This window comes from Ursus maritimus, unplaced genomic scaffold, assembly GCF_017311325.1.
Source record: "Ursus maritimus isolate PB19 unplaced genomic scaffold, ASM1731132v1 scaffold_24, whole genome shotgun sequence".
Lineage (NCBI taxonomy): Eukaryota > Metazoa > Chordata > Mammalia > Carnivora > Ursidae > Ursus > Ursus maritimus.
Window position 1 is genome coordinate 25,831,626 of NW_024424897.1, and position 15,909 is coordinate 25,847,534.

Consider the following 15,909-nt stretch of genomic DNA (forward strand, 5'->3'; position numbering starts at 1 on the left):
TTTATTTCGAGAGGGAGAGCACAAGCAGAGGGGATGGGTAGAGGGAGAGGGAGGAGCAGACTCCCTGCTGAGCAGGGAGCCCCCACACAGGTCTCCATCCCAGGACCCTGGAATCATGACCTGAGCTGAAGGCAGATGCTTAACCAACTGAGCCACTCAGGCGCCCCTCTTTGTGGTTTTAATTTGCATTTTCCTAATGGCTAATGATGTTGAACATCTCTTCATGTGTTTATTTGCCATCTGTAAATCCTCTTTAGTGTAATGTCTATTCTTGCCTTTTGTTCATTTTCTAATTGGATTTTTTTTAAACTGTTAAGTTGTGAAAATTCTTTATATGTTCTAGATACAAGGCCTGTGTTGGATACGTGGTTTGCAAAGATTTTCTTTTACCCTGTGGCTTGCTTTTTCATCTTCTTCTCAGGGCCTTTCAAAGGCGAAAAGGTTTTAATTTTGATAAGGTTCAGCTTACCAACTTTTTCATTTTAGGGATTGTGCTTTCGGTGGCAAATCTAAAAACTCTTTGCCTGGCCGTTGGCCCTGAAGATTTTCTTTCTTTCTTTTTAGAGAGAGAGATAGAGAGAGAGAGGGAGAGGGAGCATGAACAGGGGAGGGGCAGAGGGAGAAGTAGACCGCCCACTGTGCGGGGAGCCCCATGCAGGACTCCATTCCACCATCCTGGGATCACCACCTGAGCCAAAGGCAGACGCTTAACTGACTGAGCCACCCAGGTGCCCCTGAAAAATTTTTTTTAAAACTGTTTTTTCTAAACTTTTTATAGTTTTACATTTAAATCTATGATCCATCTAAAATTATTTATTTATTTGAGAGAGAGAGAGCTTACACACTAGTGGGGAGAGGGGCAGAAGCAGAGCCCCACGCTTGGCTGGATCTCAGGAGAGATCAGGACTGGAGCCAAATCAAGGGCAGGATGCTTAACCAACTGAGCCACCTAGGCGCCCCTCTATGATCCATTATGAATGAATCTTTTGTTTAAGGTGGAGGTGTCAGTAGACGTTCTTTTCTTTCTTTACCTGCATATGTCCAGTTCCTCAGCACCACTTTTTTTTTTTTAAGTAATCTCTACAGCCAACATGAGGCTTAAACTCACAACCTCAAGATCAGGACTCCCGAGCTCTAAGCAACGAGCCAGTCAGGCATCCCAGGACCAGTTGTTGAAAAGGCACTTGATTCCACTTTGTACCATTTACCCCCACCTATGGCAGTCAGAACGATTTTTTTTTTCATGTGTATCAGATGACGTCATTCCCTGTTCAAAACCTTCCAGTGGCACCACAACATAACCGGGCCTCTCTCCGATGGCATTTTCTCCCACGGGACGTCCACTGTAATACTATTCCGCGGCCAGATAAACACCAGACTTGCTCCCTCACTTCATGCACGTCTGTTCCACTGTCACTTCCTCAGAGTGGCTCTTCCCAACCAACTTTTTTTTTTTTTTTAAAGATGTTATTTATTTATTTGACAGAGAGAGACAGCCAGCGAGAGAGGGAACACAAGCAGGGGGAGTGGGAGAGGAAGGCAGGCTCCCAGCGGAGGAGTCAGATGTGGGGCTCGATCCCAGATCACGCCCGGAGCCGAATGCAGACGCTAAACGACTGCGCCACCCAGGTGCCCCTCCCAACCAACCTTTTAAAGTTGTTTACTCCTTCATCCTTTCTCCCCTGCCCTGCTTTTTCTTAACAGCACTAACATAACACAACGTATTCCATATCGATTTGCTCAGTTGTGTATTCTTTGTCCCCATTCCCAACCGCACCAAAACCTCCCAAGTTTACTGCTATACCCTCAGGCCCTGGAAAAGTGGCCGGCATACAGTAGATACTCAATAATGCAGTGCTTGATAGGCTGGAAAGAATGAGTAAATGTAAAGTGAGAAAGACCTACTTCTAGGTCAGGTGCCCGTTCGGACTTCGTGCAAAGTGGGAGCGCCACCTCTCGGGGAGCCAATTTACTCGGGAACGAAGGAAGTGAGTCATAGAACCTTAAGGGAAAAAAAAAAAAAAAAAAAAGGCAGCTTACCGGAAGAGCAAGAAAAAGCAGTGCCGGAAGTTAAGCGTCGGAATGTTGCTCTCTAGAATGACATCCGACTCCCAAGAGGAAGCGTGGCCGAGTGGTGTTCTGCAAAACAGGCTCCCCGGGAGCCGATCCGAAAAGAAGCGTTCCGCACCCGCGGGTGCCAGGAACCACGTGGGGCTGGGGCGTGTTTCCGGTGCCGGCGGCCCCAGGAGGAGTTGCAGCCTGAGCAGCTGGAGGGGTGAGAGGGGTTTGGAGTCCTGAGAAGAATAAGGGGGAGATATTGGGGTCGGGGGAGAGGGGAAGAGACAGGGTCGGATGAATTCCGCTCTGAGAGGTGGCCGGAGGGATCGGAACGCCACGTGGACTTGCCTTTGTCCGTGGCTGCCTTTTCCATCAGGCCGCGACGACAGGGGTTGTGCCTTATTTGTCTTTGTCGCGTGCAGTGCTGGGCACGGAGTTGGGGCTCAGTAAGTTCTTGCTGAATGAATGAATGAATGAGTGTGTCTCGGTTGGTATGGAGGACATTTATAGTTATAAATGGTATGGATAGAGGCTGTTTGTGGCTCGTTAGCCCCATTTGCTCCTGCGGAGTCCATGCTTGTCTCGAGCTTCCATTGGGAGTTCTCCGCCAGCCTTTGGGTTTTGTCTCTTTTTCTTGCAAGGGCAGGGCGATTAGGACTTAAGACATTTTCTTTGCTCTTTTTGAATGCTAGGCCATGTGGCTAGGTACCAGGGACAGACACAGGAACAAACCGTCCCTGTATACAGGCTGCAGACCAGTGGGGAGACAGAAACACAAACAAATCAAAATATATTAAGGTGCTATAATAAGAGGTTAACTGAAGTACAGGAAGATAGAGCCAGAGATAGATGGCTATCCTCATTAGGGAGTGACTTTCAAGGTCAGGGGCCACCTCCTTTCCCATCTTGTGGAGGCAGAGCAGGTCATGAGCCCAGTCTTCTCTGTAAAAGGCAAGGTCTGGGACGGACGTTCTCTAGGCCTCTTTCCTGCATGATGTCCCATCTCAGATATTACTAGTAGCTCTCATTCTCCCACCATCCACCTTTTACCGGTTTGTAAGAATATTCATTATGTGTGATAATGTAGCATAAGCATTTTATTGGGTTGGGAAATCGGGATTTTGGACCTCATTCTGGTGCTCTAGATTTGTTTGTTTGTAAAATGAAGGGGATTGTAACGAAGTAATCCCTCAAACCCCTTCCAGTTCTAATACCATGACTGTGGCAGTAGGTCACACTGTTTCATTCTGCCTTGGACCTGATACCACTCTATCACTGTAGTTTCCCCTCTCTGGATAATTCAGAAAGATGGTGTCTTTTTTTTTTTTTTTTTTAAACATTCCCTACCTTAATTCTGCCACGATATTGGCTACAAAATAGATGTTTAATAGAAGCTTTTAGGTCAGATTGGATAGAAATAATAGCCCCTGCTTTTGGACCCTTGCCCACCCTGGGATATTAGTTCAGGGTTAAGGGGATTGAGGAGGAATTGGTTTTTTTGTTTTTGCTTTGTTTCTTTGCTTAGAGAAAATTCTTTTTTCCCCCCTTAGGAACATTTCTTACACATGTGCTATTCCAGAGTTTTTCACGGCAGCACCTTGTGGTGAACACAGTCATACATTGCAATAGCACACTATTCTTTTTTTTTAAGATTTATTTTAGAGAGAGAGAGGTAGGCGCATGTGAGCAGGGAGGGGCAGAGGGGGAGGGAGAAAGAATCTGGAGCAGATTCTGCACTGAGTGCGGAGCCCATTGCCCAGCTCTGATCCCAAAGATCATGACCCGAGCTGAAATCAAGAGTTGGACACTCAGCCGATGAGCCACCGAGGCGCCCCAATAGCACACTGTTCTTGGAATATACAACTACCATTGTAGGCATGTTGTTTATACATATATCTTTAAAATGTGTCTTAAAAGTAGCGCAGGCTGGTGAACACACTAGGAATGGGGTTTTTCCCAGAGACACTTGGAGTTGGCGTGACAGAGTTAAACCAGCTTTATGGGGTAATCCGCTTGACAAGGATAATGATGTCGGCAGGATATTCAGTGCTGTTTCATCCTCCCAGCTGTTTATCCTCAGGACCATGGCCAACAGCGAACGAACCTTCATTGCCATCAAGCCTGATGGGGTCCAGCGCAGCCTCGTGGGAGAGATCATCAAGCGTTTTGAGCAAAAGGGATTCCGCCTCATTGCTATGAAATTAATTCAGGTAAGTGGACTTAATTCTTCATATTTCTGTTCGTTTGGAGTACAGGGGATCATTGTAGGTTAGCCTCCCCGTTCCCCCCCTCCCCTCCTTTTCAGCCTTCTCCATGTAAGGTGAACACATGTCCTGAAACCTGGAAACTCCTTGGTGCCTAGCAAGGTGGCCGAGTCCTACAATAAACCAAGTTACTGGGACTTTTGGAAATAGCCTCCGTTTTCCTTAGGAAGGCAGAGTTCTGCATATTACTGCAGCACTGTGATTTCTTTCTCTTTCTTTCTTTTTTTTTTTTTAAGATTTTAATTTTGAAGTGATTTGCACACCCAGTGTGGGGCTTGAACTGAACTCAGAGACCAAGAGTCGTACTCTCCATTGACTGAGCCAGCCAGGTGCCCCTATTTTTCTTCTTCTTAAATTTTTTGTTTATTTTTCTTCAAATTTTTATTTAAATTCTAGTTCGTTAACATACAGTGCAATATGGGTTTCAGGAGAGCACTGTGATTTCTGACTTAGAGCCCTGGGTGTGTTTGAACTCCTGGGCTTGAGCTTCCTGAACAGATAATTTCAGAGAACCTCCCTCCTCCCACACCCCCGTCTTTGAGGCGGGGTGATTCTCAGCAAGGAGATCTTTTCCATCTTTATTTACCGCCCACTTAGTGTCTAGTGTATATTAGGCACCATCGGGGCATGTTGGGGAGAAAGCTGTGGTTTTGCCCTTGGGAAGGCCCGCGTGAAAACAGCAGAGAACAGACGCACTTGCAAGACATCTGCAAAGCAAGATTTCAAAAAATGAAAAGGAGGGGCCACCTGGGTGATGTAGTTAGTTGTCAGACTCTTGGTTTCAGCTCAGGTTGTGATCTCCGGGTCATGAGATGGAGCCCTGCGTCAGGCTTTGCACTCAGCACAGAGTCTGCTTGGGATTCTCTCTCTCCCGCTGCCCCTCCTGCTCATGCTCTCTCTCTCTCTAAAATAAATCTTTTTTTTTTTAAAGATTTAATTTTATGTATTTGAGAGAGAGTGAGCGAGAGAGGGGAGAGAGAGAGAGAGTGTGTGCACAAGCTGGGGGAGAGGCAGAGGGAGAGAGAGAGAAGCAGGTTCCCCGCTGAGCACGGATCCTGATGCGGGACTGAATCCCAGGACCCTGGGATCGTGACCTGAGCCAAAGGCAGACGCTTAACCAACTGACCCACCCAGGCGCCCCTAAAATAAATCTAAAAACAAAACAAAACAAAAATGAAAAGGATTAATTGGCCAAGAACCCTTTTTCAGACAGACCTGGGAAATGAGAATTCAGGTTCTCAAAGCAGATAAATTAGTGGGCAGTCTTTTTTCCTATCCTAGAGTCATCTTTGGACTCTGCTAGTGCATTTTAAATTTAGTTTGATTTGCAATTTAGTTCCCGTGTGATGTTTTAGAAAACTGCTTTAGTATAAAAGGGACTAGATGGATGTTAGTGCAGAGCGGGGGTATATGATGGAACGATTAGTGCCAGGTGTTGGAGAAGCATTGCTTTCCAGAGAGTTTGCATATTAAATTGGGTTTTGAAGGCAACGTGAAAGGAAAAGTATTGTTGATCAGGCATTAACTGTGTGCTGGGCACATGTGTTTTCTTTGGCTCTCATGACAGCCCAGAGATATACTTACTTCTATGCCTGTGGTCATCAGTGATGAGGAACCCAGGGCTTGGTGAGGTTGAGTAACGTATCTGAAGGTACACAGGTAGTGATGGGGCAGGGGTTTTAACTCGGGTCTCTCTGACCCGTAGGTGCGTGCATTTTTTCTGTTACACTGAGTTTCCTATCGTGGATGTGGGCTTGAGGAAGAATGGGAGGAGGGAGAGCTGCCAGGAGTCTGCAGAGTTGTTTATATCTGACATAGAGGAGGGAGGGGAGGGAAAACTTGAGGTCTCCCCTCCGAAAAAACCCTATAATCTGTTCTGCAGATTAAAGATAACCAGAACCGGGATGCCTGGGTGGCTCAGTCGGGTAAGCATCTGTCTTCAGCTCAGGTCCTGATCCCAGGGTCCTGCCCCACATTGGGCTCCCTGCTCAGCAGGGAGTCTACCCCTCCCCCCTGCTGGTGCTCTGTCTCTCACTCTCTCAAATAAATAAATAAATAAAATCTTTAAAAAAATAATCAGAACCAATTAGTAGAATTGAAAGAGTGTCTGGGGAAGGGAAGGTCAGGTCAGTGTGTGTGAGGAGACCATGACTACCAGTCTTCCGTTGGGATTGGAGGGGGTGGCAGAGGATAAATTGCTGACATGGCGTGGTCACGTGGCTGTGTCATTTTACTTCGGCAAAGAACGATCAACCGGAGGCTGAGTGATGGGCCGTTCTGGAGGTGCTTTCTGCCCGCCGCTGTCCACGTTTGGGTGTGACTGCAGTGCACAGTGCACAGAACCGGGGGACGAAGGGTCCTTGTTAGACCCAGAACAAGCCTGTGGGTAGTGGCAAAGAGCGAGGCTGGCTGAGGGAGTTGGAATTGACACAGATGGCTTGCTGTCTGGCTAACTCGATTTATTGCTAGATGTCATGTACTTTTGAGGCGCTTGTGAAATACCTGTGGGGCTCGCGTAGTTCCACACCCGGCCCCTGGCCTTTCTCTTCTGAGTAAATGTGCAGTCTCCCTGGGACGTGGCGGGGTTCAGTTTGCTTCTCACTGAATGCCAAGACCCCCCCCACCCCGCCACTTCCCTCTGACATTTTAGTTGAGGCCTACTCGAAATGAATGGAAATTCATCGTATTGTTAGTTTTGCTGTCTAAGATGGGATTCGATTCTAATGTTCTGTGGTTTTATTCCGATCAGTCAAGGCCAATGGGGGGAGACTGGCACAAAGCTGAAACTTTCAGCCTCTCTGGCACTGCTCCCCTCTGGTCGTGTCGGGAGTGGACTGCGTTATAACAGAATCAGTGAGCTAAGAGCTCACATTTTAGACAGCAGTGAGTGGGAAATAACTAGATGGCTGGTTCTTAGAAAGTCTGGGGCCCAGTTCTAATTCTCGGTGCTGTGCAACAGGCTTCCGAAGACCTTCTCAAGGAGCACTACATTGACCTGAAGGACCGTCCGTTCTTTGCCGGCCTGGTGAAGTACATGCAGTCAGGACCTGTGGTTGCCATGGTGAGTGTGCGTGTGTGGGATAGCGATGTGGGTGACTCCGTTGGGAGCCAAGAGTGAGGGCTGTGACTCCTGCCTCGGACGCCGGGTCCTCACTGATCCACAGGAAATGGGGGCTGGGAGGATTGGGCAGTTAGGATAGGAGTTAGCTCTCTGACCCACCAAAGGCAAGATGCGTTTGTCTGCTGAACTGAAGACCCCACCGCGACTCCTAGCTGGGGGCAAGCAGGAGAGGTCGGCCTGACTCTATACTTCGGGAAGCAGGGAGACTGTTCCTTCTTGCTTATTGCAATAATTTTCCTCCAGGTATGTACTGGTTGTCTTCATTGCACCAGGCTCTGTTCCAGACTCTGGGGAAACAGTCGTGAATGAGATTTTGCTCGCCTACACATCTTGAAGGGGGAAGATGGGCAGATAATGAAGAAATTAAAAAAATATATATATATTAATGATTAGTGATATGCCCAGAAATGAAATAGGGTAATGTGACAGCAAATGGCCACTTTAGATTGGGTGCTTAAGGAACATGCTTTTCAAGCTGAGATCGGAGTGAGAAGAAGGAGCCAGGCATATACAAAATCACGTTGAAGAATAGTCCTAACAAGAAAACAGCAAGTGCAAAGGGCCTGAACTTTTCGAGGTACAGAAAGAAGGTTGGAGCAGCTGGAGCCTGGTGGGTGGCAGAAGGTCAGATGCCATGAGTTCAGAGGCACGGGCGCAGGCCAGAGCAGGCAGGGCTGTGCTGGCCATGCACTGGCCGAGCTCCGGGACGGATGCTAGCAGAGGTCTAACAGTGGGCATTTTTAAAAGGCTGCTCTGTCAAGAGTGGACTGTAGAAGAGCAGGAGTGGTAGCAGGGGGACCAGTATTCCTAGTGTTGGAACAAACAGCTGCTCCATAACTACTTCTTCAGTGTGAAGGGGGCTTTTTGTTTTCTTTCTTTGAATTAATAGTTCTCACATTTTCTGCTGAGATGGGTTTTTTTTCTTTGACCATATATTCTTTTATCCTTGGAGGTCTGGGAGGGCCTGAATGTGGTGAAGACAGGCCGAGTGATGCTCGGGGAGACCAACCCTGCGGACTCCAAGCCTGGGACCATCCGTGGGGACTTTTGCATCCAAGTTGGCAGGTAGGAATCAGTGCTTTTTGCCTTTTTCCAAAATCTGAGTTAGGTGACACGAGAATTTGGGTTCCTCGGGCACCTGGGCTCAGTTGGTAGAGCATGTGACTGTAGATTTTGGGGTTGTAAGTTGGAGCCCAGCCCCACTTTGGGTGTAGAGATTACTTTACAAAAAAAGATCTTAAAAAAAAAAAGATTTGGGTTCTTGAGGCTGGGATGGACAGGATTCCATATGCAGATCAGTTTGAAATCAGTTCGTTGTCTTTTTCCCCCTGAAACTGGTGTCTGGCTTAGCGAGCCCTCTTGCCGTTGGCCATCAACATCACTGTGGTTGTGCCTGTCTTGAGAGGGTAGAACCCGGCGCAACACACTTTGTTGGCCAGAGTCCTCTCTGCTTCGTCAGTGTTGCTCCGAGGACTGGAATACGGGGAGGGTGTTCTTCATCCTCACCTTCACTGTGCTTGTGGGCTTTTTCTTTTAACGTGGACTCGGGTGCAGGGGGCTTTGGCTTTTTCTGCTGCAGGGGCTGTCAGCTTTCTGGCAGTGGGAGCGAGGGGGGCTTCCGGGCAGTTGAATCCTTTGGGTCTTGGTAACGTGGCTGCCTCTCTCCCCATCCAGGAACATTATCCACGGCAGCGACTCTGTGGAGAGCGCGGAGAAGGAGATTGGCTTGTGGTTCCAGCGCGAAGAGCTGGTGGATTACAAGAGCTGTGCTCAGAGCTGGATTTACGAGTGACGAGTGCCGAGTGCCGGGACAGCGGACCTCAGTGCTTTGCTCATTCCATTCCCTTTCCCTCCCATGAGTGGGGGCCAGGCTCTCCCAAATCCACTTACTTCTGAGACCTTCCTTATAACCTGGAGGGGAACTCTTGGAGCTGGGAGAGCTCCCTGTACAGTATTATGTGCTACCATCAGATTAAAGTGTTTCATCCCAACCTAGGATTCATCGAGTCGGTTACTTGTATTGCCCTATTGCTTTGTATTCTTTTTTCTTTTCCATTTACTCTGGATAACCTGAGCTAACAGAGAGTGTAAGTACTATGTAAATTATTTTTATTGGCCTGAGAGATCTCTGTCTCTCTTTCTCTCTGCCCATCCCTCCCTTCACTCCTGCATCTCATCTGCTTTTGGCACCGAGCCAGTCCGCAGTCCTTCAGGAAAGATCTGCTAGGTTGCCCAGATTGTACTGGGTACAGAGGATTCACTGGAAATGAGAGATATCCTTCCTACTCTTGAGAAGCTCTCAGGGACTCAGCAGATGGGGCAGTGTGTGAAGTTGTAACTACTCTAAAAACAGAAAAGCTGGATAGTGGGCCTAGTCCCTGAGAGAACTTCAGAGGAAGCAGGTGAAATCTTGTGAGTAGCTTTGATGTGTTGGGGCGCTGATTTGGCTGCTTTAACATAAGCAAGATGGAAATTTACTTATCTTTCATTTAAAAGTCTAAACTAAAAATCTAACATACAGTCCTGTGTCTAGTTCACAGTACTGTGTTGTGTACTTGCAATTTGCTAAGAGGGTAGATATTAAGGTGCTCACACACACAGATGAAAATGGTAACGATGCGAAGTGTGGGATGTTCATTGTGGTAATCATTTCACAACATATGTAAATTAAAACAGCAGGTTGTATACCTTAAATACGTAACAATTTTTGTCAGTTATACCTCAATAAAGCTGCAGAGTCCAGGTAGGTTAGCAGCGGTGGTGATGGTGGTGAGGTTCTGATCCTTGAGGTTGTCCAGGGACTGATTTCCTTCTAACCGGTGTAACATGCCTTACCCCCTACGTGTGACTAATGGCAAGTTGGGAAGGGAAGTGGATTGTTTCTTTGAAGAACCGTCACCCTGAATTTACCATCTTTGCTCCCCCTTCCATCCCGCTGGCCAGAACTTCTTCATGGGCAAGCCTCTTGCTGCAAGAGAACGTGGAAAGTGTTATTTTTATTTAGGCACCCTTGTGCCTAGAGAATACTCCGGACCTCTCCTATGTGAAGGGGGAAGCTGAGAATACATACTGGGGACAATTACTTTTGCCATAAACTTTAGGGTTTCTTTCCTGGTATTCTCCCTGTTCACCTGGCTTTAGTAGAGGCAGTGGAGAGGAGGGGAGTTGGGGTGGGAGCTACCGTGTTTTCCCAGTTTCACTGGGGTGTGCCTGACGAAACTGTAAGATTATTTCAAGTATGCAATGAGAGTTGACACGTATAATTTGTGAAAGGATTTCCTCCACGGGGGCTACTTTCCTTCCATGCAGCTGAGGACTAGATGCATTTCTGTTTCACACAAAGCATGGCCTGTGTGTTTGGGACAGAGAGAAAGTACCAGCACCTTTGGGGAATGAGTATGTGTGTAGTGAGGCAACCGATCACACCTTGCCCAGTTAAGGGCTGTCTTTCCAGAAAGGACAGGGAATGTGAAAGGCAGAACGCTGCTATGAACCATACCGCAGAAGCTCTTCGTGCCTGGACCAAGGGGGCAAACAGCTCCCCAGAGGAATTCCCAGCCTCTTTTCCACTGGTGACATTGAGTAACTGAAAACGAAACCCGAATTAGTGCTTCACCTTGAAGCCAAAGGGAACACTGGTCTCTCCAGAATGAGGACTGTGCTTTAACGCTCGGCAACTAGCAGTCTGGGAAGCCAAGGTGGACCAGAGGGCTGGGGTGCAAGGGCACCTGGCTCCGGGGGGCCCAGTCAGACCAGGTTCCACACTCCGCACTGACAAACCCAAAGGCAGGCCAGTCGAGGTGGAACAAGAAGAGAATTTATTTCAGGGAGGCCAACAGGAAAGACTGGACCAACGTCTCAACGACGGTCTCTAAGCGCTGAAAATACTCCGGGTTTCTATTCGGAGACTGTGGGACAAAGGTCGGTGTGTACCTGCAGGTGGGCGTTGAAGGTCAACTCCAGCGGTGTCTTGGGGTTGGTCCTGCGGAGTCCTGCTCAGGGCGGTCCTCGTTGCTCGAGGGGCAGTTTCGGTTCCCATCACGGGATGCTTTGCCTGCGGAGATAAACTGGGAAGAGGAATTCGAGGTCAACATGGAGGCCGCCGAAGTCCTCTGTCAACGCGGCAGGTACCGGCTGTCCGTGCGGTCGCCGGGAGCGCTCGGGTGAGGTTCCGGGGAGGGACAGACACGAGGCCTCCGACCATCTCCGGGGACTGGCACGGCTGGACGGGCGTCCGGACGGGCCGCGAGGAGGGGCTCGCCGCCTCCCCCGCCGCGAAGCTGGGCGCCACCCAAGGGCGGGGAGCTGGGTGCGGTCGCGGCAGGTCTGACCGTGTGAGAGCGTCTGGAGTCTGGTCCGGGTCTGTGTCCGGCTGGAGAGCCTGAGCGCACGGGCAGCGAGTGTGCGCGGGCGTGCGCGCGTGGGGCAGGAGGTGGGGCGGGAGGGCTGCGGGCCGCACGTGCCGAGTCCCAGCCGCGGGCACCCCTCCGCCCCCGGGAGAGGAAGCCACTTCCTGCTCCCGAGCCCCCAGCGCCCCCTCGCCGGCCCGGGGCGTGGACAGAGATCGCGGGCCGCGTCGGCCTCACGGGTTGGGCGGCGGGGCGTCCGGGGTGTGGCCGTCGCGCGGCCCTCCTCCCGATCCGCTCCGGGCCCCGCCGCTCGCTCCACGTCTCGCCTCCCGCCGCGCAGCCAGCTTCCCGGTGAGGCGCTGGGGGTGCTTACCCCGCCGCCCCCCCGGGCCCCTCCCCAAGAACGCGCTAGCCTCCCGCACCCCCCCCCCACCCCGGGCCCTGCGCCGGATCCCCTCCCGCGGGGCGGGGGCGGCCGGCGGGCGGTGTCCCCGCGGAGCGGACGGAGGGCCCGGGGCGCCCGCGGGGTGGGGATGCGGGGGAGGCGCGGGCCGGGGGGAGGGCGGCCGGGGTCCTGTGTCCGCGCGGCCGCCGGGCCCTGAACCGACCTGTCGCCCGCAGGCCATGGCCCACCAGGAGCGCACGTTCATTGCCATCAAGCCGGACGGCGTGCAGCGCGGCCTAGTGGGCGAGATCATCAAGCGCTTCGAGCAGAAGGGGTTCCGCCTCGTGGCCATGAAGTTCCTGCAGGTAACGCGGCACCCCTCCCCTGCCCCCGCTCCCAGGTGCCCGGCGGCGGGCGCTCCGCTTGCTCACCCGCCGCCACTTACCGCCCCCCCCCCCCAAGGCTCTCGCCCCGCGGCGATCCTGGCGCCCCAGCCTGGCCCCGAGGCCCGCGCGCTCGGGCGCCCTCGCAAGGTTAAGTGGAGATGACGTGACGGCCGGCTGGCGAGTGGTGGAGAGAGCCTGTCCCCCGGGCGGGCCGCGCGGGCCGCACGTGTCCATGGTGGGAGCTCCCCCCCCCGCCCCCGGTTTAGGGCAGGGCCCGGCACTTACACACTTTACATCTGGGGTCCAGATCTGGACTTTCAGGGAGAAGTCAGTCTTGATATCTTAACCAAGCCCATCTGGGAAGAGAAGAACGTTTTCACTTAACATGTGAAATGTCCGAAAGGGCACTGGAAATGGGCCAGAAGAGTTGACATGACCTCTCCCCGACGTATTTCCTTCAAAGGCAGACAGCGCTTAACCCTCCACATCTAGATTCTCGGCCATCTACTTCTTAGGATGATAACCCCACTAATACCACTGACATTTTGAGGATGTCTTCATGATCCAAACAGTCTTTCTGCTAAAAGAGTATCTGTGGCAGGGTTTGGGTAGGATTTCTATATGCGCCTTATGAATGTTGCAGGACTTGGAGAACCTGCCTTGGGAATGGGGGGTTCTGAGGATGGGACAGAGCCATTTTTCAGCCCTTTGGGTGTACATCCTAACTGTGACCTCCTGTTTTGTGCCAGGCCTCCGAGGAGCTCCTCAAGCAGCACTACATTGACCTGAAGGACCGTCCCTTCTTCCCGGGGCTTGTGAAGTACATGAACTCCGGGCCGGTTGTGGCCATGGCAAGTGCTTGTGGGGGCTGGGAGTGGAGGGCCGGGAATAAGGGCTGGTGCAGAACCCAGCTTGCTCAATGCCAGCAGCGTGTCCTCTGTTTAGACATCTTCCCGGCCACTCCAGATTCCTTGTTTGACAAATGGAGCCTGCTGGAGTTACTTAGTGAACAGAGCAACTAGGAGCTTGGGAGGAAAAAGCATGGGGAACCAGACCTTAGAAAAAGTTCTGTATGACCCACTGCTAGAAATGGAGCAGTCTCTTCCCTCCTCTGGCATCAATGTCCAGCTGGGAATGAAGAAGAATAGAAAGTTCAGGAGGGAGGCACTGAAATTGGTCCCGATTCTCGGAGGACAGCTCTTTGTTCGTGTTTTTCCCCCGGGCTGCACTTTCTGCTTTCATGGGAATCTTCACCGTGTCCTGCACTCCTGTCCTTCCCCCGATCCTGTTCCAGCACGATCACTTTCCTCTCCCGTTTCATCACTTTCTCCTTGTGCTGTGGCTGCCTGAGGTTCTTTGTCCTGTTCATCCTCTTCTCAGGCGGGAAGTCCCCAGCTTGGGTGGATGGTTTCTCTGTATCCGAGCTGTCCGCTTGGGATGGAGCACAGAGCGTCTCCTACAGGCCGCTGCTGTCTCGTATTGGGGTGAGCTGCTTAACCGTGTCACCGATGGGCCTGACAGAAGCATGCCGTGAGGCAGGGACGAAGGTTTGTCCGGAGTGGTCCCAGCTGACACATCTGATGGCAGTTCCTCTTCCCGACTGTTTCCAGGTCTGGGAGGGACTGAATGTGGTCAAGACGGGGCGAATGATGCTTGGGGAGACCAACCCAGCGGATTCGAAGCCAGGCACCATTCGTGGGGACTTCTGCATTCAAGTTGGCAGGTAAGCCCTGAGGGGTGCTGGCGACTTTTTCTCAAAAGGCACTTCAGTGGGAATATGAAACATTTTAGGTGTATCCCAATTTCAGGAAAATCTGAACTTTTAAAATTAGGTGGTAATGATCACTGGATGAAGGTTTTCTTCAATAGTTATTTCCCTAGGCTACTTAAAATTTTACCTAAGGCCTTGCACCAGGAAGCTGTGTGTGGTAGGTCCCGTGGGACACGGCAGAAAGCGCAGAGTGTGGGGAATGCCTCGGCTATGCTCCTTGTGGTGCCCTGGCTGTGGGTGCACCACTTAACCTTTTGGTTCCCTCACTGTATAAAATCTGTACAAACACTTTGTACAGAGTTTTAAGATCCAGGTGGAATAAAGGGATTTCAGTGAGCGTGAATGTTTCAGTTGGGCTTTGCAAGTGAATGTTTATGAAAACGCAGCAGAAAGGGCCGTTGACCCCACCTAGTTTGGTTATTGGTCCGTTATCCCTGTGTTTCAAAATTCAAGAAGTAATGTTTTGTGGCACAGCAGTCTTGGGGTACAGGCCCTGTTTTGGAAACTGGGGAGCATGTATAATAAAGTTGAGCCCGGGGATACTTTTGATCAAATACATTTACAATTTTATAGTTTTTCTTTTTTAAGAGAGAGAGTGGGGGTTTGGGGTTGGGTGGGGGGGAAGAGGAAGAGGGAGAGAGAATCCCAAGCTGACTTTGCGCTGAGTGCAGAGCCCCAGTGGGCCTCGATCTCACAACCCTGAGATCACGACCCAAGCCAAAATCAAGAGTCAGATACTCAACTGACTGAGCCACCCAGGCGCCCCTGATTTTATAGTTGCTTTTAAGAGGAAATACTTTGGGGGTAGATCAAGTGGTACTTTGGCTGAAAAGGTCTGCAGTGACTGTCCTTTGCCTTAGCCGTAAACAGACTTTGGCACTTTAAAATGTGGTTAAGTTGGGGTGCCTGGGTGGCTCAGTCAGTGAAGCGTCTGACTCTTTATCTCAGCTCAGGTCTTGATCTCAAGCCCCATGTTGGGCTCCATACTGGGTGTGGAGGCTACTTTAAATAAATAAATAAATAAAATGTGGTAACTAGTAATTGTTTTCTTTCTTAGGAACATCATTCATGGCAGTGATTCAGTAAAAAGTGCAGAGAAAGAAATCAGCCTATGGTTTAAGCCTGAAGAGCTGGTCCACTACAAGTCTTGTGCTTTTGACTGGATCTATGAATAAAGGGGAACAAAGCATCCATCCCCTTTGGCATCACTTGACGTGTCCCTGGACACAGCTCTTCATTCCGGTGACTTGGAAGTACTAGAATCCATTTTTTCTAAAACGTACTTACCAATAAAGCCTTTGGAAACTGTGCGTCCTCGTGTGCTTACTTGATACTGCACTGGAAGAAGGGATTTGGTTCCTTGGCTTTCGTAGCATTATCCGGAACTCGGTGATCCTGCTTGCTGTGGAAGAACGATCTGACCCCTTCTCAGCACCGGGATGTACTGCTAGACTCTAGGAGGTAAAGTAGAGAGGCTGAAGAGGACAAGTGTGGCATTGGCTGTGTGTCCAAAGGAAATAATGAAAAAAATATCCCAGCCACCTTAGAGGTTGTAGAAATGTGTATTTCTATACA

The 15,909-nt window shown here is 50.5% G+C and overlaps 2 protein-coding genes across 3 annotated transcripts; both read left to right on the plus strand.

The window, feature by feature from the left end:
• Positions 1–2,152: 2,152 nt before the first annotated feature.
• Positions 2,153–9,434, plus strand: NME1 (NME/NM23 nucleoside diphosphate kinase 1). Of its 2 annotated transcripts, none has more exons than XM_008687852.2 (5): positions 2,153–2,275; positions 4,139–4,268; positions 7,282–7,383; positions 8,396–8,508; positions 9,118–9,434. In XM_008687852.2, the coding sequence occupies exons 2-5, from the start codon at positions 4,143–4,145 to the stop codon at positions 9,233–9,235; spliced, it is 459 nt and encodes a 152-aa protein (XP_008686074.1). In that variant the 5' UTR covers positions 2,153–2,275; positions 4,139–4,142; the 3' UTR covers positions 9,236–9,434. The 2 variants fall into 2 exon arrangements, with proteins under 2 accessions (XP_008686074.1, XP_008686066.1); XM_008687844.2 differs by having other exon boundaries at positions 2,188–2,275; positions 4,125–4,268.
• A 2,550-nt stretch (positions 9,435–11,984) lies between these two features.
• LOC121105022 (nucleoside diphosphate kinase B) lies at positions 11,985–15,644 on the plus strand. Its single transcript, XM_040640846.1, has 5 exons — positions 11,985–12,143; positions 12,414–12,542; positions 13,313–13,414; positions 14,174–14,286; positions 15,392–15,644. Exons 2-5 carry the CDS (start codon positions 12,417–12,419, stop codon positions 15,507–15,509), a joined length of 459 nt encoding a protein of 152 aa, XP_040496780.1. The 5' UTR covers positions 11,985–12,143; positions 12,414–12,416; the 3' UTR covers positions 15,510–15,644.
• The last annotated feature ends 265 nt before the right edge of the window (positions 15,645–15,909 follow it).

What these genes read in the sequence shown, in the direction of transcription:
- NME1 (XM_008687852.2), top strand. Translation starts at nt 4,143, where the DNA reads ATGGCCAACAGCGAACGAACCTTCATTGCCATCAAGCCTGATGGGGTC. An exon ending in CAGGACCTGTGGTTGCCATG is followed by an intron (nt 7,384 to 8,395) that starts GTGAGTGTGCGT and finishes TTATCCTTGGAG; the next exon opens with GTCTGGGAGGGCCTGAATGT. An exon ending in TTTTGCATCCAAGTTGGCAG is followed by an intron (nt 8,509 to 9,117) that starts GTAGGAATCAGT and finishes CTCCCCATCCAG; the next exon opens with GAACATTATCCACGGCAGCG.
- LOC121105022 (XM_040640846.1), top strand. Translation starts at nt 12,417, where the DNA reads ATGGCCCACCAGGAGCGCACGTTCATTGCCATCAAGCCGGACGGCGTG. An exon ending in CCGGGCCGGTTGTGGCCATG is followed by an intron (nt 13,415 to 14,173) that starts GCAAGTGCTTGT and finishes GACTGTTTCCAG; the next exon opens with GTCTGGGAGGGACTGAATGT. An exon ending in TTCTGCATTCAAGTTGGCAG is followed by an intron (nt 14,287 to 15,391) that starts GTAAGCCCTGAG and finishes TTTCTTTCTTAG; the next exon opens with GAACATCATTCATGGCAGTG.